This window comes from Falco biarmicus, chromosome 9 (assembly GCF_023638135.1).
Source record: "Falco biarmicus isolate bFalBia1 chromosome 9, bFalBia1.pri, whole genome shotgun sequence".
Classification (NCBI taxonomy): domain Eukaryota; kingdom Metazoa; phylum Chordata; class Aves; order Falconiformes; family Falconidae; genus Falco; species Falco biarmicus.
In genome coordinates, this window is record NC_079296.1 from 39,621,535 (window position 1) to 39,643,835 (window position 22,301).

At 41.5% G+C, this 22,301-nt stretch overlaps 1 protein-coding gene across 3 annotated transcripts in view; it reads left to right on the plus strand.

The window, feature by feature from the left end:
- The window catches only part of JMJD1C (jumonji domain containing 1C), a 165,996-nt gene that overhangs the window by 133,201 nt on the left and 10,494 nt on the right, over positions 1–22,301 (plus strand). For all 3 annotated transcript variants that reach the window (XM_056351587.1, XM_056351588.1, XM_056351589.1), the window contains 14 exons: positions 78–1,750; positions 4,839–5,011; positions 5,351–7,560; positions 10,567–10,768; positions 12,461–12,675; positions 13,691–13,843; positions 16,671–16,760; positions 18,115–18,242; positions 18,415–18,628; positions 18,991–19,202; positions 19,694–19,972; positions 20,367–20,535; positions 20,946–21,036; positions 21,126–21,256. In XM_056351587.1, coding sequence (XP_056207562.1) covers positions 78–1,750; positions 4,839–5,011; positions 5,351–7,560; positions 10,567–10,768; positions 12,461–12,675; positions 13,691–13,843; positions 16,671–16,760; positions 18,115–18,242; positions 18,415–18,628; positions 18,991–19,202; positions 19,694–19,972; positions 20,367–20,535; positions 20,946–21,036; positions 21,126–21,256 — 5,940 coding nt within the window. The remainder of the gene's footprint in view (positions 1–77; positions 1,751–4,838; positions 5,012–5,350; positions 7,561–10,566; positions 10,769–12,460; positions 12,676–13,690; positions 13,844–16,670; positions 16,761–18,114; positions 18,243–18,414; positions 18,629–18,990; positions 19,203–19,693; positions 19,973–20,366; positions 20,536–20,945; positions 21,037–21,125; positions 21,257–22,301) is intronic.

The following is a 22,301-nucleotide window of genomic DNA, read 5'->3' on the forward strand; positions in this document are numbered from 1 at the left end:
TTATTGGAAAGGGAGGGAGAGCTGCTTAAAACTGTATTAGACTGAAAATGTGATAGAAATGTTTTTATTTTTTACAGAAAACCCCAAGAACAAAAATAAACACTTCCTTAGTAAAAGAAGAAAACCTGAAGAGGATGAAAAAAAATTAAATATGAAGAGACTGCGGACAGACAATATCTCAGATTACTCTGAGAGCAGTGACTCAGAAATTTCAAACAAAAGATTAACAGATTCGTCCTCAGAGCAAAATTCAGAAAACGAGTTAAAAAGCAAGAACACTTCAAAGATAAATGGAGAAGAAGGAAAATCCCAAACTATTGAGGGAGTGGAACAGACACTAACAGATAGGCGGTCTCCATGGGATGAAATACAGGAAGATAAAAAACAAGAAGAGACAGAAAGACTGAAGTCATCCATCTTAGATCAGCAGGAAAAATCTTCACTCCATGCAGCAGAGCAGCCAACACCTTATGAGCAGAATGCCAAGGATCCACATGTTCAAGAGTGCAATGCAGAAAAACATACTGCAGAATTAAAAAATGATCAGTTTGTACCCAGACCTCCTACTCCAAAATGTGGTGTTGATGTTACTAATAAAAACAATGCTGAAAAGGAGAGCCAGGATAATGCTGCAAGTACCTTTGGTTTGCAAACGGTTCAGAAAATAGAATCTCACAGCAGCGATTTAAAACAGCAATTTGCAAATGCAAATTTCCTTGAAGCAAGAAAACAGGAAGCTGATCAAAGTTGGGTTAGCGGTGTTGTTAACAAAACTGAATTGATCCAACCTGGGGTTGTAAAAACGTTATCAGTAAATGAACACTTAAATTCTGAAAAAGAAAAAGTGCAGTATGGCTCGTTTATGTCTTCGTTAAGTGTAGCTTCTCTAGCAGAAGAGAGTAAACTGCATAAACAAAGTCCAGTCCCCGATTCTGTGAAGTCAAAACCTAGTGCTTCAGTTGATCATCCTAAAACAAAGTCACCTGATGTTAAGCCTAAATTCACCCAATCTTCTGATACTGTGAAGTCTAAGGTTAGTTCCCAAAACAGCCATGCTACTGGATTAACAAGGTCAGCCAATAAAACTGATCATGATTTGCCTAGGTCTAGTTTTCATCCAGTTCCAGCTAGAGTTAGTGCTCTAGAAGCTACTAAAAGTCCTCTTATCATTGACAAGAATGAACATTTCACGGTGTACAGGGACCCCACTCTGATTGGACAAGAAACAGGAACTAATCACATTTCACCTTATTTGCATCAGCATAATTATCCTCTGCATTCCTCATCCCACCGAACCTGTTTAAATCCAAATGCTCATCATCCTGCATTAACTGGTTCATCCCACCTGCTAGCTGGGTCTTCAGCTCAGGCTCCCTTGTCTGCTATTAACACTCACCCCCTTAGTACCGCATCTCACCATTCTGTTCACCACCCTCATCTACTTCCTGCAGTGTTACCTGGAGTGCCTGCTGCCTCCTTGCTGGGTGGCCACCCGCGACTAGAGACTGCTCATGCTAGCAGCTTAGGCCATTTGGCATTAGCACACCAGCAGCAGCAACAGATGTTACAACACCAGTCTCCACATCTTCTTGGACAAGCTCATCCTTCTGCTTCCTATAATCAGCTAGGGCTTTATCCAATTATTTGGCAGTATCCAAACGGAACACATGCTTACTCAGGACTCGGTCTGCCCTCCTCCAAATGGGTCCACCCAGAAACTCCTGTTAACGCGGAGACTTCCTTGAGAAGGGTAAGTTGAACTCGTTTCTTAATGACATACTTAGCTGGGGCCGGTGTCTCCCAGCAGTGGTTCTCTAGGTACAGATCTGGTGGTTTGCGTCACACAGTGTTTGGTGATGGCAGGTTTTTTGAGGAATGAAATTCCAGTAGTAACTGCTGTCTCGCAGTGGGCGTGAGTAGGGAGTTAGTTCTTCCAGACCTTGATTTCCCAAGTATTTTAAAGAAGAAATGTTTGGTTTTAGTTTATGACCAACTGAGGTCAACCAGTGGGTTTTGGACCTCAAGTCCACAGGGTAAATTCTGCTACCTCAAACGACGAAAACCATTGTGTAAGTTAAGTACTAGGAGAGGTAGTACTGTTGTCTTTACAGTGAAATTCATGTATGCTTGCTAAGCAATGGAGAAAGGCTGAGATGGGTGGAGTACTAAATCCAGCGGGAACTTCTGAAAAGAAATACTGTAGCATTTATAAATCTTTCTTGCACTGCACACCCATGTCTCTTGTCTTTACACCTATCTGTGTACCTTCTCTTGGCATATCTTTTTCTCCCCTTCTGTTCCTGTTGACACACATCCCTGCCTTCCCATCTGCGTTCTACTCCTCTGTATTCAAGTCAGGGTGATTCCTCTGTCTGCATGCTGAGTATAACCACTGAAGTCTCAGAAGAAATGGTTTTGTGTTTTTCAGCCTAACGCCCAGTGCGGCGGCGGCGTTTGGCAGGCAGACGTGGCAATTACAGGAAAAGTTTTCTCAGCTCCTGCAGGCTTGGGTTATGGCATGCTTATTGCAGGCACCTTAGAGGAACAGTGTAAGATGAAGCATGTGTAGCGCAGACAGAAACTTTGGAGAGCTTTCCTGCCAGCTTCAATCAAACCTCCACTGAGCATGTGCATACTGATCTTCAGAGGCTTACAACTTGGCCTAATTTGGGCAGATTTTCACAGGGACCACAAAAGGCATGTCACTGACAGTGGTCCTCCTGCCAGATTGTAAGCCTTTGCGTCAAAACTTGGAGTTCCTGAATGGTTATAAAGATTTTTTTCTTTTTCATCATGGGGAAAGCTATTCTTCCCCAGCCTCATTCTTGAGAAAAGCCAAACCCTTGTGGCTAAGTCTTTCCCAAACAGCCAGCTTGAGTTGGCCTTGCAATAAGAAGTCAGTTTGATTTAAAATGTGATAAAGTGAAACGCAGCAGGGAAGAAAAGACTAAGAGAAAACTATAGGTGGATTTATCTTTTCATGTTGCTGCCTGCTCCACCCCATGCTGAAGTCCATTTTAAAGAACTTTGGGTAGACTGTGTTTACACTTTGGCTGCCTGAAGTATGCAGCCCTGCATACTGAGGCACGTAGCTTTTTAATTATGTTGATATGTGGCAATTGTCTTGTGGTGACTTGTCTTCTGGCTCTTGCGCTGGAGGCCTTTTTTAAATATGTCTTAGAAACCCAGAATGGGCGTTTCCGAAGTAGGTTTGAATGGGTGCCACAATTGCAGAAAGGGATCTGTGTTTCAGCTGTAACAGCAGCAGCCACCCTCTGCTGAGGGCTGAGTGTGTCTGTGTGTCACGGGAAGCGTGCCCCCCAGCCCACCTTTTCCTACCCTCCACAGGTGACTGTGGCAGCTCCCGTCTTTGGCCTGGGCCGTAGGTGGTTGCAGGTGGAGTCACAAAGCTATTAAGGCAACGCTTGGTGCTCAAGCAGATGTTCCCCACCTCCTCTAGGGAGAAGGTGATGGGCCTTTTTTGCATAATACTTTAATACAGCTTGCAGGCTATTCGTGGGAATTCACCGCAGCGTGGGAACTCCTGGCCTAGCAAACGTGTGCACCAAAACTGTTAGCACAAACCCAAGAAGTTGCTTTACATATTCAAAAGTACAGAAATCAGAACTTGAAAGTTGTAGCACCTGCAGATCTATTCTGTGCTGTGTGCGCGTGTCATGAGAGCTCTTGGCGTCCCTTCTGCTGTAGCAGTTCTCAGCTGGGAGCCCCCGAGGCTGGGGAGGAGAGGCATGGACTGCTGAGAAGCAGGGAAGGGGAAGTAGTTCTGGGCAGGAGTTGGGGGTGGAGCAGCTCTGAGAGACAATGGGGTGCGCCTGGGAGTTTTGCTCACTCTTGTCCTGGTCCCTTCTTGGCTGGTCCCTAGCACTTGAGCACCACTTCAGCAGGGTGCCCTGCCTTGCCCTGCCTTGCCACTCGTCTGTGTGGGTTTCATGTAAGCAGGTCTCAGAGGAGAGAGGGAGAGGGGAAGAGAGATGGAGAGCTGCTCTTGGCCTTTCCTGCAGAGTTGTTACACAAGTTTCAGAGAAGAAATGAAAATACAAACGTACCCAAGTAGTCAATTAGAAAACGGTTCATAAATTAAGACTTATCACTGTGTGTGGAAGTGAGGATGGTTTCTATTGCCCATCTTTTGAGTGTTTAGGCACACATGACAGAGTTAACGTGTGCTATGCGTTTGCCCTGGTGCAAACTATGGCAGATGTGTGCGTACCTTTATGGTTTTAGTACTGTGCTGCAGATGAAATTAGGCCAAACAAAAATGCCTGGCAGATTAAGATTATCATACTTAATCGTTTGCTTGAGAGGGAGGAGAGGAACTGTCCAGGAAAGAGATACGTCTGTCCCTTATATTGAGGTTTTTTACAAAGCTGGGGATGAAATTGTTTTCCAGAAATACTAAACCATATTTGTCTTTTGAAAGAAATACTTCTTGCAATTCATTGAAGAGCTAATGGTCTGTTTACTCATAACTGAAGTCAAGTGCCGTCAGACTATCATTGGTTTGCTAATTTTGATGAGCTTGAGATGCTGTTCTAGAATTAAATATTCATGCTGAATACTTGAAAATTAAACAGTTCTAAGAATGCTTCCAAAATGTGTAAACTGTTTTCTATACCACAAGTCCAGGGGAAGTACGGTCAGATGTTCCAGTTGATCTGAAAGTGACTTAAAATGTTAAATTTTATTTATTGTGTATGATTTGGTGCTGCAATACATTACTTCACTCTGATCATTGGTAGGGCTTGATACAGTAACTCTTGTGGTCCCATGATTATTTTGAAATCTGATTTTGTTTTTGTTTTGGTTGGTGTTAACAGAATACTCCCAGCCCATGGTTACACCAGCCCACCCCGGTGACCTCAGCTGACAGCCTCGGTTTACTGAGTCACATTCCCGTGCGACCGTCCAGTGCAGATCCCCTTCGACCTCTCAAACTGACAACGCATTCCAGCCCACCGTTGTCCAAAAGTGTTGTAGAGCATCACAAGGAGTAAGTTTGCGTTCCATCTCCGTGTGAGAGGGTACATTTCAGCAGCCGACGTTGTCTTACAGCTTCCTTTTAGCTCATTTGTGAACGTGGCTGTCTGCAATACAGGGGGGGCGGGAAAGCAGCTTGCCGGTGTGCTGCAAAACAGACTCTGCCCTGGTGACTTGGAGTGGTACTTGAGTTCCTGAGTCATCTGAAGACTTTTGAAAAATTGTACCTAATATAAAGAGAAGTTTATTTTGTGTTAATAGATAACTTTGGTCACAGCATGGGAAGAAAGGTCTTCCATTTAGCACGTCGCACTACCTTCAGACTGACCTCTGTCTGGTTAACCTTTTTCAGAGAACTGGAGAGGAAAGCATTCATTGAACCTTTACGTTCTGTTACAACTGCACCAGTGAAGACAGAGCTAGAGCAAAACAGAACACAGACAGCAAAGGAGAGCCATATGCACAGACATTTCACAGATCCAATGTTGAACCAGCTGCCAAGGCCACCACAGGAGACTGGGGAGCGACTGAGCAAATACAAAGAAGAACACAGACGGATACTCCAAGAAAGTATTGAAGTTGCTCCTTTTACAGCCAAAATAAAGGCACTGGAGGGAGAGAGAGATAACTACTCCAGGGTAACATCCTTATCTTCAAGTCCCAAAAGCCATTCAGTAAAATATGACAAAGATGCCGAACGCTCTGTCTCAGAACTGTATAAAATGAAGCATTCTGTTCCACAGAGTTTGCCACAGAGTAACTATTTCACCACTTTGTCTAATAGTGTAGTAAATGAACCGCCAAGATCATACCCGTCAAAGGAAGCTTCAGGTGCATATGTTGATAAGCAAACTAATTGTCCTGCAACAGCAGCTAGTCCCCAGTCTCTCCCCTCTTACATTTCTTCTCTTTCAAAACCTCCACCTTTAATTAAGCACCAACCAGAGAGCGAAGGCTCTGCGAGCAAGATATCTGAGCAGGTTTCACAGTCAGTGCAGTCTCACTCTGTAAATTCTTTTAGAAGTGACAGCAGGAGCCCTACTCAGTTGTCAATCTCGTCTTCAAATACACTCCGGAGTATGCCTGCCTTGCACAGAGCCCCTGTGTTTCACCCTCCTGTGCACCAGAACCTGGAGAAGAAGGAAAGCAGCTATAGCAGCCTTTCACCTCCGACTCTAACCCCCGTTCAGCCCGTTAATGCTGGTGGTGGCAAAATACAGGAGTTGCAGAAACCACCAACTTTAGTACCTGAGCCTAAGGAAGCTCAGAACGTTTACAAGGGCACTTCTGAACAGAATTTGTCAGAAATATGGAAGTCCAGTAATGCCCCAAATAATGAGAAAGCGGATTGGCATGTTGAAAGAATAAGTGGAAAGTCGCAGTCCGCTACAGCATCTGTTATTGTGCGTCCTCCTTCTAGCACGAAATATGATAGCATACCAGTAATGCAGTCTGCTTCCAAAGATCGAGTTAGCGAGAGATCTTCAGCTGTGACAAATCAAGCAGATTGCCTGAAAACAGCGGAAGCCAGGGAGACTGGAAGAATCATTCTGCCAAATATGAACTCAGACAGTGCTCGCACACAGTATGAAAAGAAATTTCCAGCGGTCTCGCAAGGCACCATTCCTCGTGCTGTCACCCCTACCACAACTATGATTTGCAGTACCAAAACGGATGTCACCGCATCAGCAGCAACAACTACCAGCGTGTCAAGTTGGGGTAGTTCAGAAGTGACTTACTCCTTATCAAACACGGTCTTGGCCTGCACGTCACTGGAGTGTACTGCCTCGAGAGCGGCAAGTCAGGCGGTGGCGCAGACCCAGGAATGCAAGGTCAGCACTCCAGCTCCAGTTACACCCGCCACTGGCAAGACAGGCAGCGCTGCTCAGCCCAGCTCGGGATTCTCCACCTCCACCGACTTTGTCCATTTGAAAAAGCACAAGGCAGCGTTGGCTGCAGCTCAGTTTAAAAGTAGTAACACCAGTGAGACCGAATCCAACCCTGTGAAAAATCAGACATTTTCAGCCTCTGTCTCCCTAGACAGTGCTATCGTCTGTAATACAATAAACAAAGCGAACTCTGTAGGCAGTGGGCAAACTTCCCAGACGAGTCAGCCAAACTACCACACTAAGCTGAAAAAGGCTTGGCTAACAAGACACTCGGAGGAAGATAAAAACACTAATAAAAAAGAGAATTCAGGGAACAGTGTTTCAGAAATTATTAAGCCATGTACTGTCAATTTAATAGCTTCTACATCAAATGATTTGCAAAACAACATAGATAGTAAAATCTTGGCAGATAAGTTTGTGAAGGAAGATAAGCACCCTAGGAGAAAAGCAAAACGAACTTATGAGTCTGGCTCTGAAAGCGGAGACTCTGATGAAAGTGAGAGCAAGTCAGAGCAAAGGACTAAACGGCAGCCCAAGCCAACTTACAAAAAGAAACAAAATGATTTGCAGAAAAAAAAGGGTGAGACAGAGGAAGAAGTAAAACCGAATGGTGTCCTTAGCAGGAGTGCCAAAGAAAAAAGCAAGCTGAAGTTACAGAGCGGCAGTAACAGCAGTGAGTATATTAACCTGATTTGGAAGAGGCGGACTAATGGGAAGTCTTAACTGTTAATCCTGGAGGGTTTGTCATGTATGATAGCTGGGAAAAGAGTTAAAAAGCATGCTTGTGTAAATGAGTAGGTCCAGATTTATCTGTCTTGAGGCTATTTGAACTATCCTGGTTTAAGAAATTCAGCGTTTTCTGTGTATATGTATATATGTTAACAAACTGGTTCTTGGCCTAAAAATAAGCAGTAAACAAACTGGTTTATGCTGTCCATCAGAATTGAACAGAGTGGTGCGTATAGTTGTGCCATTTGTATAGATTTTTATTTTTTTATTATTAAAGATCTAACACATTTATTTTTAGAGCACTACTGGAAGGAAAGATTCTCTGTTGAACTTTAATTCATCCTTTGATCAGGAAGCCAGAGGCAGTTCCTTGAGAGCCTGATGCCACTCTGTTATGATTCGGTTAATTTAATGAAAGGTTTGAGGGAGACTCATTTCACACTCCTAATGAGCTTGTGTATTACATGGCGTTAACAACCCTCTTGTTTAAAAGGAAGAAAGAAATTTAGGGAAATATAGATTTCAATTTAAATGTAATACTGTAGCATGTAGCAGATTGTAACTGGATTCATCTGAAAAGAGAAACTGGTCTGCCAACGTGAGGGATTTTATTTTAAGAACTTACCTTGTTTTTTATCCCAATTTATTCTTCTCCAAGGACTTATTCTTTTGTCTTTGTTCTGGTTGAGTATGAGAAAGTCCGCCATTAAATTTTTTTTTTTGCAAGAATTTTTAAGTACAGGTAGTAAGAAAAATTAGTCCTGCTCCCTGTAATTACATTCTTTGGCTTTTCACTGCCTAGTGTATAAAGTTACTTTTCTGGTATCTGTGAGTACTTGATTCCTAAGTTGTTCTGGGTGCTCGAAGACAGACTGGGTTGCAGTCTGTCTGAGGTATTCTGGCTTGGGTCCAGTGATAGTAGTATTGCATACTTTTTTTTTTTTTCCCCTTTCCCCCACCCAACTCAAGGGAAGATCAAGGAGAACATGCCTATAAAATCTTTCTGGGTTTTGCTTCTTAAACTGAAAATGTATGCGTCTAACATGGGTCTTCATGACCTTTTTATTGTTGCAGAAGATTTTTTGTGGGTTTGTTGTAGAAGGATTGCTTACCTAAGATAAGGGAAGGCAGTGACTTCTTGTCTTGGCTAGTGGTACCTGAGAATAAAAGCGATACGTGATAATGCATTATGGAACTTAGCTTGGGAAATGGGTGGGAATGGGTATTGCATTCTGTTGTCAGTTGCACAGCCTGTGTCCTGCACATGAACACACTGGGCCTGTCCTTGTGGTAACAGCTTCTTGTGCTTCCCATCTTCTCTCGAAGTCTTAATAGACCAGGGCTCTTTCTGTCCATTTCTCCTACTTGGCCCATTACATAGATGCTTCTGATAGTCCTGTCCGTTTATCTTGCGGGGGGAAGCTTTCTTATAATTTCTGAGAGAGAGCTGGTCAGAGATTTTCTTAAAAAGAATTGCTTCCACAGAGGTTTATACAAAAATACAGTCAACCTTGAGGAGCTTTCAGGAAAGAACAGGTCCCCATGGGACAGCTGCCTGGGGTCCCTGTCGGTGGCTGAAGATAATTGTGCTTCAGGACTGGGGGCTCGGTGGCAGTTTTGCAACGTGGGTGGTATGTGAGTACTGCCAGGGTTGAAAACTGCTTTGTCCTGATGCCGTTTTGGAAAGCCCCAGGAGCCTGTGTGCTAGCCAGAGCGCTCAGAGCTCCAGGCTGCAAGGCTCCCTCCTGCAAAGCAAGGCGTTTTACAGTTCTGCAAGCGTTGGGGGTCTTCCAAGTTCCTGCCCACAGAGCTTGAAGTCTAGCAGTTCCCAGATGCCACCCAGGATCTCTGGTTCCGAGGCAGAAAACATTGTTTTGGACTAGCAAACCTGTACTTTGGCCTTTTCTACTCTAGAGTTGTAATCCAGTTACCGTCATGCTCCTTAGGCAAGTTGAGAGCGCGTTTTGTAGGCCATGAACTCAGGCACAGGCAGTCTGTCACTTGCAGAGTTTGCGCAAGTCGTTGCTGGCAAAATACAGATCTGAACCCAAGTACCAAGTCCAAAGTTAGTACCCTGACCTCTCTATCGTTCTTTATCCCTCTTTACAGAATGTGAGCTTTTCAAGAGTAGTGATAGATGAAATGACAGGTACTTCTGTCTATCTGCAGATAAAACCAGTGCCACTTTTTTTTAAAAGTCATTGAAATGAAAGCCTGGTTAAATAACGACAGGGTTCAGTTTCAAAATGCACGTGTGCAAATTGCACATATTACCCAGTACTCTTCTTGCTCCTGGTGTTACTCAGTGTCAGATCTGCTGACTTTCATGTTGAAAATAGAACTGTACTGCTTAGCCTTGCAAAGCCACAAACTTGACAGAGAGCAAATTGATTCTGTTCTTCCTTATGCCGGATATTTTAGATCAAGTTCAGTTGAGTTACGTGTGAATAGAGCTGTTCTTCTGTAATCATATCTGTAACCCTCAGCGAAAATGAGTTTTCAAGAAGTAGGATTTCTTGGGTTTTTTTAAGGTTTGCTTTCGTTCATGAAATTGTTGCCATTTTTGCATACATCTTCACTTGAAGCAGTTCAAACCTTTTTTTCTTGAGGTATTGTATTTCTTGGCTTGTTTTGTAAGAATGAGATTCTGAAGATGGTTTTGATGGAATATTTGGTGAACAGTACAGCTAATATAAGAGAAAATACAGTGTCCTGGGTATTCCTGGTAGCTCATCAGATAGTTAACTGTGCTTCTGCTTGTCTTAAGTTTAATTGTTACCTATCCTTCTTAAAGTTCAGTGCTGACAGGTGGGACAAATGGAAGTAATAATGAAGTATGTTAGGCAGGTAACGTATGTACTTTCAGAAATGTTGAACGCTGACTGTTCTGACTGGGTTCTGCCAATAAGGTCTGCCAGTACCTCATCTGAAACTCTGCTTATTTTTGCAGCTGGTATACCTCGCTCAGTGTTAAAAGATTGGCGCAAAGTAAAGAAGCTGAAGCAGACGGGAGAGTCCTTTTTGCAGGATGATTCTTGCTCTGAAATAGGACCAAATTTGCAAAAATGCAGAGAATGTAGGTTAATAAGAAGTAAGAAGGGAGAAGAACCAACTCACTCACCAGTGTTTTGTAGATTTTACTACTTTCGGCGGTAAGTACGGCTGTTTTCCTGATGATGTGGTGGTTTAACTTCTAAATACTGACAAAGGACTTGCGTGCTTGAAAGCTTGTCTGATTTTTCTGGCTCAGTCTGCCTGATAAAAGACACTGTCTAATTTAACAGTATTTACATTTGTATTTCTTCTTTTGTGGATTGACTTCATTGCATTTAAAGCTTTATAGCAGAGACATCAGAACAGCTGCCCAGTGTACCTTAGGCAAGCAGAAAATACAGCACATCACCATTACACAGGTGTCTGACATTTGAAGTGGGATTTTCAAAAGGCAAGCTTCAGTTGTTCTAGACAAGTTGTACAACCACAGAGTTGCATTTATTTGTAATTGTTCTTATGCCAGTATATGGTGGGAATGCTGCTCAAGGTTTTCTGGGAGTTTTCTGAGGACAGAGGAGTTGTGACATCCTTTTTCACAATTAATGGCCCTTGAAGGAAAACTCACAAGTCGGGAAGAAAATTCCCCAGGATGCAGCGTAGCATATGTGGTGCAGGGAGCACAGCTATTGAGACACAACAAAATGGCTTTAATTTGTGCGTGGGCTATGTTGTCAGTATATATCCAGCTAACTCTGGACAGGAAATGGTTTCCTAGGTTGGGTTTAACTTTTTGTAATGAAGCTTTAGTTGCAAGACGTGGTAGTCCTACAGGAATCATTTCAAGGTTGGACTCAGAATACCTTCTGCATAAGAATATTTGCTTCCTAGTGCGGCAGTGTCACAGTTCTGGGTTTTTACTTCTGCACAAAAGAGAGAACATAAGTGATAAAATTTTGCCAACATTTTAAAACACAGTTACAGAATTTAAAAATTTGAATGTTTTGAATACTTGGTGGTGAATTTTACAGCAGTTTAATTATTTTCACTGTGTTTAGATGGTAGGGCTTGAATTGTAAACGAAGTTTGCACTACTGTTGGAAGTCACAACTGCAAATTGTTTCTTCTTCATGAAATACATATCTGAATATCATTTTTGGTACTTAGTTCTGAATTAAGGACTGTTTTACTAGCATTGTTGTAAAATTCCTTAACTATTATAATAATAGCGTATGTATAATGAATTATCCTGTACTGTGCAAGATGGAATAATTAATTTTATTGCTTAAAAAGAGGCCAAATATGGGTAGGGTTAGTAGAATGGTATTGGGTAGGATAACAGGAAAGCCTTTAGTTATTTTAAAGGTCAGAAAGCAGCAGGTACAAAAAGTTACCTTTTATTAGTGATATATTCTGCCTAGAAAGACTTAAAATATAGTGTTTTCTGAGTATGAGAGCAGTAGGATAGAAAGATCTATAAAATAGACGGAATGATTGCTGTCACGACACTCCAAAAATCAAAGGCAAGGAATAGGTGAAACTTTGGGGGGCGGGAAGATAATTTTCCTGTCTGCAATTTTAAAGCAGTAATAAATATTACAGGGAGAACATGCTGAGTAAACTGAGTACAAAAAGTGCTTTAAAAGTTGATTCTAGTTTTCATGCTTTCTTACTGTTTGTTTTAAAACTATGTTTGGCAGTAGGATTTGTTTTTAAATTAGAAGATATGGCAGGATGCTGAAGCAGGTAAAGAAAACTTACTGGTACGACATAAGCAGTAAGGTAAATTAGCAAGTAAACTGTAAGTCACAGAGTATGTTCTATGCAGTTAAACTGTCTGTTTTCATTTTTAGGTTATCTTTTAGTAAGAACGGAGTGGTTAGAATAGATGGTTTCTCCTCTCCTGATCAATATGATGATGAAGCGCTGAGTTTATGGACACATGAAAACTATGATGATGATGAACTGGACTTAGAAACTTCTAAATACATTCTAGATATCATAGGTGATAAATTTTGTCAGTTAGTAACATCTGAGAAAACAGCCATGTCCTGGGTGAAAAAAGACGGTAAGGATGCTCTTAAGTGTTCTGCAGTTTACTGTAGTGTTTGCGTTTGTCGTGACCCATTGCTTCCTTTTGAGTAGCTCACTTCACCAGATTGTCACACTGGATTTTTCTAGGCTGTTTTGTAAGAGAGTATGTCGGGAAGGGGCAAGGACCTTCCTCAGCGGGCCAGCACATTCCCCCTCCCTACACTGGTGGCTGTGCTGGGCCAGGTCCAGGCTGCTGTTGGGACTGGAGCAGCCTGGTTCCCAGCTTGGCCTCCAGCTTTCCAGCCAGAGCGGCCAGCTCCAGGCTAAGGCCTGCAGTGAGCCAGGTACTGATTCCTGCCAACAGACGTTGTGTTTCTGAGGTGTCTCCTTCCCAGAACAAAGGAGAATAGCATGATAGCATGTGCCACGTGAAGCATGTGCTAACAGCATCATCTCCCTACCAAAGCCACGGTTCGTCTTTCTGGCCCACAGCAGATGGGCACAGGCTGGAAACGCACTGGTGGCGTGGCTAATTCCAGGCAATAGGAGGAGGAGGTAGGGCAGAAAGCAGAAGTATGAGCCAGGTCTCTGGGACAGGCACCCCCCACCCCCCCTCCCACCCCCCCGACTCTAACCATCCAGCTCACCGGTTTGGCTTCTCTTGAGATTAAACATGTCCCATTGGCAGTCAGATGAAAAAACCAGCTCTCTTCATTGCACGGGGTTAGAAGTACATGTTGAAGAAGCTCTTCTTCGTACTTGCAGCCTACTCTTGTTGAGCAGGAATGTTCTTTCTATATTACTTTGGCCTGTGTTTTTTGGATACTTTAATTTCTTTATAGTGTATGAATAATAGCATTGATGGGGATGCTGTGTAATGCAACTAAGAGGGTAAATGCTGATGGCCTGTTTATGAAGGATCACTTTCCTCCCCCCACACCCACTTGCGTCTGAGGGGAAAATTACGAATGCTTCATCTATAAAGACTATTCATTCTGTGCTTTGCATTTAAATTTCAGTCCTTTTATTCTGCTTTTTTTGTATTTCAGCCAAAATTGCATGGAAGAGAGCAGTGAGAGGAGTCCGTGAGATGTGTGATGCATGTGAAGCCACATTATTTAACATTCATTGGGTCTGCCAAAAATGTGGATTTGTGGTCTGCCTAGATTGTTACAAGGCAAAGGAAAGAAAAAGTTCTAGAGGTCAGTTCTTTATGAGCTAGAGCATTGTATAGGCTGTTTATTCTCATTTGTTGCAGAGCTGCTGATCCACTAGTGTAACTGCCTTTCTGTAAAGTGTTAAATTACTGCTTGTGTGTTTTAGTTTCTCTTAGATCTTTTTTGCCTCCTTTTTTGTTGGTAAATCTAGAATCAGTCATTCAGAAAGCAACTGCTGTGGGGGCTATTTTAGGTCTTTGTCCGCTTTTCAGTCTTTTTTTGTGTGGATTGTCTTGGATTGCTGGTGCCTTGCCCCTCAAGGTTAAATCTTGTTCTTAGCTGTGAGACTGGCACTCCGTTACACCTCCCTGCTTTATGGTAACTCACTGCCAAGACTTGCCTTGATATGAGTGCTTTCTGGGGTCCTCCCTTCGGAAGTACATGGTTTGTCTTATTGACTTAACAGCCTGGTTTTTATTATAAAAAAAGAAGAGATGGAGAAAAACAATTTACGTGGTATTCAAAATGAGCATTAATGGGGGTTTCACAATCCAGCAGCCTACACACATACTTCGTTTAATTCCTGTGCTTTAATGGGAGTGGCTAGTTTAGTCTATAGTGAAGTACAACAGGACTGACTTACAGGCCTGTGATTTCTGAGTGACCCAGCCTGGTTGCAGTTGAAAGAGAGAATGGCTTGGAAGATTGATCTGGTGATTCAGCCCTCGGCTGTGACATGGTGCTCAGGCTGCTTGTTGGAAAGGACTGCCTTCCCCTGGGTGGCAGGCATTGTGCCCTGGCACAGTCGTGCGGTCAAACACTGCGCCAGGAACTGATTCAAGTATAATGCTGTTTCAAAAAGCATTTCCATGTTTGTCATAGCAGCATAATGTCACAGATGTGAAATGTCGGTAAAATAAAAGTTTAACCGTTAGATGGCAGATGTTTGATAAATGGAGAGACCATCCCCTTTGTCCTTCGCTTGCGGTTAGAGGTCTCCTCCACTGTGGTTCTAGGATGTTCCCAGAGACTTCCATCAAATCCTGAAGTTTCTAGAGAACTAACGTTGGCGGTTTTTAATACTGAGAACAGTCATTAATGTTTCAGTGCTGGAGGCTGCTTCAGCGGCTCTCAACTGGCTTAAGCCTCTGTGTGTGCATGTGTCTGCATCCATCTGACGTGGCTTGGGATATACGCCGAACATTATTTACCCTAGTGGGAACACGCGGTCAGAGGCTTTTTATAGTGTGCGTGTTAACCAGCCAGGAAAGTTTTAGTAAAATACCTTCAAAGCTTACAAAAAGCAGTATACAGAAGCAGGCTTCTTTTCAGTCCCCTTAACAGGGAAGACTTTCTCTTTACCGTTCATCCCAACATAACGTGCAAAAGCAGTACGATAGCGTCCCTCTCCGCAGCTTTATTTCTAACGATGCTGTAGGATTCATGTGAACTGTATCTCTCCTTTGGCACTCGCATACAAAGTTCAGAACCACGTCTCTATATAATTACACCATTTTTCCTGGAACTGGTAGTTGTTTTTACAGTTGCCTGAATGTAACGGGGAAGAACTGGTTTCCCCCTGCTTCAGCAGGAATGCTAGAGGTTTAAATATTCCATACTTAGGTTATTTATCAGCGACTTCTATCAGTACTGCATGAATGAATGACTCTGCATCCATTGTTACCTTCAGACAGTTCGTGGCACCATCAGGTGGAGTGCCACGTTATGGCATTTCAGTGATAAAATACATGAAGTAGATACAGGCTATTTTGGTTTTTGATTTGATTTGTTTGCTACCCGTTACATATTTCAATGTTTTAGGAGTTACGAAAACTACACAATGGCTAACAAATCTAATATTTATCTGAAAGGAGCATTTGGTACGTGTGTATCTATTACAGTGTAAGAATGTAATGCTTTAGATGTGCTAAATGCTTTCTTTAGTGTACTCCTTAGCTTACGTTGCTGGAGCTGAGCAAGCTAGTAAAAAGAACTCTTTTTGTAAAAGTAAAGTCTCTTAAAACTGGCAGTCCATTAGATAGGATACAAGACCAGGGGTCGAGAGAGAAATTGCATTCCTGTTTCTGCCCCAAAATCACAGAGCAAATTGGGGACCAGTTGCTTGGCCAGGCATTTTTTGCTCTTGTTCTTCCTCTGTCTTGTCTTTACACTGCATATTTTTCGGGCAGGGACAGTCTTCCTGAAACATTATCGAAAGCCTGTTTCCTACCAGTTAGGCCCTCTTTGCTGCCACAGACAATTTTCAACCAATACATACAGACTTGTGGTTTCATGGTTGCTTTAATCTGACGTATGGTGCAACTTCCCTCTCTGTGCCACCAGTAACATCGGTGCAGCTGCGTGGTAGACCAAATCAGAGAGTTGATTCGGTTAAAAGTTCATGTTTAGCTTGTGTGGCCCTCTCTGGTTGAAGACAGCCACTTTGGAGCTGTTGGAGCGTGGATTGCATCAAATTAAATTAACCATACAATCACAGCCTAATTGTGTCTCTTTTCCATGTTAGAATTCATCAGGGGAGTCTCACTGCCTCAACTTAAAGGATTCCAGCTTACGCTGAATTGGCAAGTCACTAAACATAATAAAGGGAATATACCTCAAAACTTTGAGGTTGTTGGCAGGCGTCTGTGTTACAGATGCAGCTATTTCAGTATTGTTAGAACTCTTTATTCTTCTCTGTATTGTGAAAAGTAGCTGTTGTATGCCAATCTTTGTCACACAGGATACCAGGACAGAAGACTCACAGTGTGTTTAGAAAACCGTTTCTAACTAAAACAAATCTGAAAAATGTTAGTTAGCTCTGTCTCTATACCACTGTGAGTAAAGTAAAACAATTGGCAATGTTACTTTGCAGATAAGGAGCTGTATGCCTGGATGAAGTGTGTGAAGGGACAGCCTCATGATCACAAACACCTGATGCCGACACAGATTATTCCAGGCTCTGGTAAGACCACCTGTGAGCAAGCAGGATGTGTTTTTTCCCAGGTCTTTCTGTGAAGAGGGCCCAGAGTTGTTTCTTGAAACTTCGCATTTTCTATTTAAAAACCTGCAAATTGTGTCAAACCATTGCAGGAAGGCAAGTGAATCTGGGCATTTAACAGCAAGGGGCAGAGATGATGAAGGGAGAAAGTGCAGTGAGCTGACAGATGTCTGAAGTGCTTTTGGGGACAGGCAGTGAAGAAATTGAGGGTGTTTGGTGTAACTTTTTTGTACCTTTTCAGAGCAGAATAAAACAGCCAGAATGTACTTAATAGATCTGACCTTACCTGTTGAAAGAAAATCTTAAATAGTGCTGCTGAGGAGCATTATGCGGCAACAGATCTTTGGGGATTCGTTTTTTACTGTTTTCTGTCCCCTTCACCCACCCAAAAAAGAAAAAATTCATGTGTGGTTTTGATTGGACATCTGATTGAGCATCTTAAAGCAAAACACAGGGAAAGAGCTTGTGATAAATGAAAAACTTCAGCAGTAATCCTAAACCCAGCTAAATTCAAAATTTTTGTTACAACCAAGTAAATGTTATGAAGAAGCATGGTTAGTTAGTGTGGTAGTTGTTAGCACAACTTCACTTGTGATCTCTGGCAGCATTGATGCAGACCATAGAAAAACTCAGAGGAACCCTTAAACTTGTTAAGTAAATTCCCAAGTTATTTTAAGCTGGAAATACAGACGCAGTCATTATTTTATGGGCTGTTGCATGTTAGTTCACGTAGAAATGAAGGTTGGTTAGATTCCATAATAAATTCAAATTGTGACATTCCCCAGAACAGGTTCCAGACTGAAACTGGTTTTAATTTTAAATTGTGAAGTGAACCACTCATCTGGAAACAGCACAGTGAAGACTCCCTACGTAGCATTGATTTGGTTCTTCTGTGCGTACCCATTACCAAACAGCCTTAAATTACATGATCACGTAGTAATTTTTTTGTCAAGACATGGCTCGCTTCAGTCTGTAGTTTGACGGTTTCATTACGTGAAGCAGTGATGCACCCATTGAGCAATGAGTAAATAATGAATGACTGGTTTGCTTGGTTCGTGCCATGCAATGGGAATGCAGAGTGAAGGTTAGATTCTTCAGAAGAGTGGTGGGCACTTATTTAATTAAAGACCTTGTCTCTTCCTGCACAAGCTTTAAGGTAAATGGGACAGTCTTTTCTAGTATTTTTGAGTGTTAAATTTAGCGGTTTTAATAGTTTAAATTTTTAAAAGGTTTAGAGATAGCATTTTAGCATTACAGTGCATGTATTGTAAAGAAGGTCACAAATCTTCTGATGGTTTTCTCTTTAATTGTCTTCTAGTTTTGACAGATCTTTTAGATGCTATGCATAATATTAGAGAAAAATTTGAAATTAAATCCCATTGTCAGTGTACCAGCAAGCAGAGCACGCAAGCTGGCAAGCTCCCTGCGATGAATGGTGTGTCTCAGGTAAGTCTAAAATACATCACAGTTTGTTCAGGTGTTCTGATTCTTGTGGATTTTTGTATTTGAATAGTAACAGTTGCATTTTAATTTACATACACGGTGGTGAAGTGCTAGCCTTGTTTTTGAAATACATTAAAGCAAAGTGACATACTAAAAATAAATTTGTTCTTTACAGGTTTTGCAGAATGTCCTTAACCACAGTAATAAAATTTCTCTGTGCATGCCTGAGTCTCAACAGCAGAATACTCCTCAAAAGTCCGAGACAAATGGTAATACAAGTCCAAGGAGTGATGTAAGCACAGACAGCAAGTTAACGCCGCCTGAATCCCAGTCACCGCTGCATTGGTTAGCTGATCTTGCAGAGCAGAAAGCCAGAGAAGAAAAGAAAGGTATATGTTTGAAATGGTTATACCATGTCCGTGACTTTGGGGGCACTAGTGATACGGAATTGAAGAGCCACTAGTGGAATGCGTGTGTAATAAAGCAGTATTTCCAGCTACAGCATCTCTTATTTGTGACAGGTACTCACTCAGCTGCATGTCTGAGATGCTGAGGAAGGCCTTTTCATTGTCACACAGTTTGACTGCATTTTGAAGGATCTAGTTCATCCTCTGGTGTGTTTTCAGGTGAATAAAGTGCTAGTGCTACAGTATATTACCACCACTATAAAATGCAGGATACTGGTGCTGTTCCTATGTCTGCATTGTAATACAACAGTATAAACTTCTAATGTAGATTATTTTTGTTTTAGAGAATAAAGAATGTCCTGGAAAACATTCAAAGGAGGAGAAAGACCAAGATAATTTGGAGTCCCAGAACTGTAAAAGCTCCCCTCCTGCATCGCAGAACAATGAGCAGGGCTCAACCTTACGAGATTTGTTAACTACAACAGCAGGCAAACTGCGTCTAGGTTCTACAGATGCGGGTATTGCTTTTGCTCCAGTTTACTCAACAGGAACAGCAGTAAGTGTTTACAAGACAACATGTTTTTTATGTCAGGATTTGATCACCTCTGTCGTTTGTTTTGGTACTTTTTAGTTAGAGCAGTCTGATAGCTGTGTTGCTTTAAATACTCGTTTATAGTTAAAACTTATATGCACACATATGCCTTAACATTTTTAATATTTATTTATTTTATATATATATATATTTTATATATATATATATATAAAAAAAGAGTTATAATTGATAGCTACTATAAAGAAAATGTCCGTTAAGTTAAATAAAGCCTTAACCTGACAAAATAAAGGAAGCTTCCAATATATTGTATTTTGTAGTAACTCTGTATTTCTGACTTTTTCCATGTGGGAATGTATGCAGTTTTCTGCAAAGGAAGTAGATAACTGCAGGCTTCTAATTGGTAATGAAATGTTGTCATTCTACTGCAAAAGGAATTGCATTAACTTTATTTGGGTTTGTGTTGTTTAAGCATACATTTGTTTGTTTTCTAATAGAGTGGCAAGAGCGGAAGGACTATGCCGAACATTCTTGATGACATAATTGCTTCAGTAGTAGAAAACAAGATTCCACCAAACAGAGCACCAAAGATAAATGTAAAATCTGAAATAAAAGATGAGCCAAAGGATGATAGAAAATGTATTCAGGATGACTGCAGTAAACGGTACAGTGATATTCAGTATTCATGGATCTGTGATAAGCATGTTTTGTGGCTCAGAGACCATAAAAACAGCAACAACTGGAAGCTCTTCAAAGACTGCTGGAAACAAGGAAGGGTAGGTATTGAGCCGTTCAGTCTATAAAGCGACCTCGGTGTGAGCTCTGGGGGAGGTGTGTTGAAGGACAGATTTGCCTAACTCCATGTTTGAAAACGTATTGTTAGCAGTGGGCAAAAGCTTGTCAGGTGTAGCCCACATACGAACCTTGTGTAGTTAAAACTTCACTTAACTGCTGAAAGTAAATAAGAAATTACGGAGATTCATATTCCAGAAAGATGCGCGTGTGACATCTCGGGTATGGTTGCTGTTGGAGGAAGTCTTAACAGCTCAGTAGGGCCGAGGTCTTTCAGTGTGCGTTTCAGATGCGTTTGTACTGCAGTATCAATGAAGGTGTTTGCTTGTGAAAGGATATATATTGATTTTTTTAAATTATCATTTTATTGTTTTACAGCCTGTTTTAGTGTCCGGTATGCATAAGAAAATGAACTTCAGTCTGTGGAAAGCCGAGTCAATTAGTTTAGATTTTGGAAACCAGCAAGCTGATATTTTGAATTGCAAAGACAGTATTATTTCAAACACCAACGTCAAGGAGTTCTGGGATGGTTTTGAAGATGTTTCAAGTACGTTACTTTAAATGTATTATTCCATTGATTCTGAACATGGTCAATGTTAGAAACTGCAGTTAAAAATATTCTTTATGGATCTTGAGGCTTTGAAGAAACTTCATTTTAAAAAGAAAGCTCTGGGTAATCTTTCCAGAGAATGTGATGGAAGCTTGCATTTTGTACGTTTGAAGAATTAAAGGTGCGCTACTGTACTTGTAATGTCTGACTAAGAAACCAGACAAATGTCATTGTTCCTCAACTGGTTGAGTTGTTTTGTATCATTCTTGAGTCTCAAAATGAATTATCTCCTGTTTCATGAATGAAATCTTTACAGACGGGTTAAGAGCTCGTTACCTATTTTAGTTGAGTAAATGAAAGTACACCTACAGTGTATTAGTTTTTAATAATTTCTGTGTTACCTGCAGAACGGCAGAAAATAAAAAATGGGGAAACAGCTCTACTAAAACTGAAAGATTGGCCTTCTGGGGAAGACTTCAAGGCTATGATGCCAGCCAGGTATTTGAGTTTAATATCTCCGTGTTGGTTTTTTTCTCTCTGTGTAGAGACACACATTCACTTGCATTCTCCTTCCTCTTCTCCTGCAGGTATGAGGACTTACTAAAAAGTTTACCCTTGCCCGAATATTGTAGTCCAGAAGGAAAACTAAACTTGGCTTCTCACCTGCCAGGATTCTTTGTCCGTCCAGATTTGGGACCCAGGCTATGCAGTGCCTATGGTGAGTATGCCCTTGAAGTGTAGTAGTTACCTCTTCCCTTAAAAGTGAGGGATATCGCACGTTATAGTGCTTGATAGAAGGCTGACCTTGCTTGGAGAATTGTTCACTGAATTTAAGAGAAATACTTGACTGATTTGCACAGTGCATACACCTCAGGCATAAGAGTTAATTTGCTTCTGCATTTCTTTCTGTGTTTTCTTGTGCTGTTACAGTCTTTTGAAGCATAGAAATGGTTAGCTGCTTTTACACAAAGGCAGATCCTATCTTTTAATAATGCTGTATGACAAAACGCTGTGAAATATTGTGTTCATAAGTCTGGTCATAAATCTCAGTGTATTTCTCGTTATTTGTATTGTATGCTGTACACTCAAAAACGTGTTCAGAAAAGGTTGTTTCCCTCGGACCTTTTCCAGCTGCTCCTTCTTTTGCAAACAAATTTGTTCAATTCTATTTTACAAATTGCTGTAATAGGACAAGAATTGAGTTGTAATTTGTGGCATGATGACTTTGATTTAGCAAGTTCTCCAGATGTCCTTCGAAATAAACTTATTAATGGTGTTGATAAAGGCATGGGTCCAAAGAACTGAACTATTAATGACAGTTTCATGTAATCTTGCTGCAAGGCTTAGTGTCTTTTTGACTTAAGCATGTATGTTTTCACCTGTTAGAACAAAAATTAATTTTTCTTTCTGCTTGGGGATTTCTTTTGATGAAGACATCAGCTTACAGCCAGTCATAAAAGTGACACATTCAATTTTACAGCCTTGTGTATTCATTGCAGTTACATTTTGGTCTGAACAACCTGAAAGGTGGAGAAGGAACGTGGTGGTTAGGAAATGTCTCTCATTATTCTGCTGAAATGTGCTTGGTTCTGACACAGCTGCTACCTAGGGACAGTTACCTGGGCTGAGAGATATCTCAAGAGCTCTATTAAAAAGTAACGTTTTCTGTTTAGCAAGGGAAACAACAGCATGTTTGTAGTTTCTGTATCTCAGTATTTTCCACATTAAAGCCTGTCTGTATGTAAAAAGGTTTTCTGTGATGT